A 2,022-nucleotide genomic window follows, 5' to 3' on the forward strand; every position below is an offset into this window, starting at 1 on the left:
ATGGGGTGTCTCTGTTCCCCAGTGGCCCTAGCACTGCTGGCGATAACCCTGCTGCAGGGTGAGTGTGGGGTGGGAATGTAGGGGGAGGGGAGTGAGATACAGATTGCGGGGGAGGGAACTGGGCTAGTGAATAACAGGAGGATCCAACCCCTTGGCTCGTCATAGATCCCCCAACCCATCCGCCCTGGAGCTACTGGCACTCAGTCCCCTCGAGACCGCTTCTGCAATGCTTGTGAATAGCCCCCCTCACCCCCAGCACACACATTAATATCTTTCCCTTCTCTTTCTTCACTCCCTAGGTCCTCAGGGGACCTGGAATCAACAGGTAAGACACCCACTGCAAAACTCCAGCCTTACCTGCCCCGGGCATGTGCCATGAGAATGAGGCTGGGAGCCGGACTCCTGGGTTCTATCCCCAGCTCTGAGAGCGGAGTGGGGGCTACTGGAGAGACGGAGAGGGGCTGAAAGTCAGGAATCCTGGTTCTTTGTTCTTCCCATTTCAATGCTGTTCCTCTCCAAGGTGTGGTCAGCCCAGAATCTCTGGCCGAATTGTTGGGGGAGGGGACGTCGCAAGGGGCCAGTGGCCATGGCAGGTCAGCATCCAGTATAATAGACACCACTGTTGCGGTGGGTCCCTCATCTCAGCCCAGTGGGTTGTGTCAGCAGCTCATTGCTTCCTATTGTGAGTAACTGGGATGGGTAGGGACCAGTACAACAGACAGACGTCCTGTCTGGATCTATGCCAGGCAAACCTTCTCTGGATGGTATCACTGTGTGGCTGTTCCCCAGATGCCCCACCCCAGAGGTGGCTGCATCTCAGAATCAGGTGGACCATCCCCGTGTGGCGTCCTGAGCGGCTTTCTCCCAGCTGCCCTGCTCCAGAGGTGGCCGCCTCTTACCGTCAGGTGTTCCCTGGACCCAACTGCATTTTTGCCCGTATTTGCAATCCAGTTTCCCCCACTGATCGTTGCTTTCCCTCTACTCCCCAGCTCTTTCCCCCAATCTGCCTATCGTGTGAACCTCGGGGAGCACCAGCTGTCCAATCCCTCCCCGAGCCGGGTCTCGTCTCCTGTGCGCCAGATCCTCATCCACCCCGATTACAACAGGGGGACCCGTGCAGCCGACATCGCCCTAGTGCGGTGCCAGTGCGATACACCGACGAAATCCTTCCCGTCTGCTTGCCTGGCCCTTCCTACTCCTTCCCTGACAACCACATGTGCTGGGTCACTGGTTGGGGGAGAATAGACTCTGAGGGTAAGACCATCCCCCGGGGGAGATGCTATCACTCTGTGACTCCAGCCCTGTGCTCCTGGACCCCTATGATTCCTGCTGCATCATGAAATAATCCCCGCCCAGCTCTCTGCTGCCACCTGCCAGCTGGCTACCCCCGACTGGCTGTATCCCTCAGCCATCTGTGAGGCAGCTAATCTATTGATCTCAGGTGGGAACCTTGTGTTTTAGATACAGATGGTCCCTGCAGTGGAGCCCCCTCTGGGAGCAGTGCGGCACAGACTGGGTCCTATGGGGCTGGGTGCTGCTCTGGAAGCTGGGTGGAGGTGGGGAATGGATGCAGGGAGGTGAAGGGAATGGGACATGGGGAGGGGTTGGGGTGGAGGATGGCTGGAGAGGAGGAGAGTGAGTGGGGGAGGTAGATGGGGACAGGAAATTGTCAGGCATGGGTGTGGGTTGCAGGAGACGATGGACCCAGTATACTGGTTCTTTCCCCTCCAGTCTCTCTCCCACCCCCCAAGCCGCTGCAGGAGGTTCAGGTCCAGCTGATCGACACTGCAGCCTGCAACACCCTCTACAACATCAACCCGGCCCCTAACATTGGCAGGGACTCCATCAAACCCGACATGATCTGTGCTGGCTACGCCGAAGGGCAGAGGGACTCCTGCCAGGTGAGCTAGGTGTTTGGGTTGGGTGGATGCACGTGAGCCCCAGCCTGGCTCCCTGTCACCATCTAGGGCCTGCAGTGAGTAGAACAGCTGCTGCAGCCATGGAGCTCTGGACCCAGCTTCC

At 58.5% G+C, this 2,022-nt stretch overlaps 1 protein-coding gene across 1 annotated transcript; it reads left to right on the plus strand.

Moving 5' to 3' along the window:
• LOC115643235 (serine protease 27-like) lies at positions 1-2,022 on the plus strand. The gene is made up of 4 exons (XM_030547126.1): positions 1-58; positions 300-325; positions 990-1,254; positions 1,732-2,022. Exons 1-4 carry the CDS (start codon positions 1-3, stop codon positions 1,908-1,910), a joined length of 528 nt encoding a protein of 175 aa, XP_030402986.1. The 3' UTR covers positions 1,911-2,022.

Source organism: Gopherus evgoodei, unplaced genomic scaffold, assembly GCF_007399415.2.
Source record: "Gopherus evgoodei ecotype Sinaloan lineage unplaced genomic scaffold, rGopEvg1_v1.p scaffold_53_arrow_ctg1, whole genome shotgun sequence".
NCBI lineage: Eukaryota > Metazoa > Chordata > Testudines > Testudinidae > Gopherus > Gopherus evgoodei.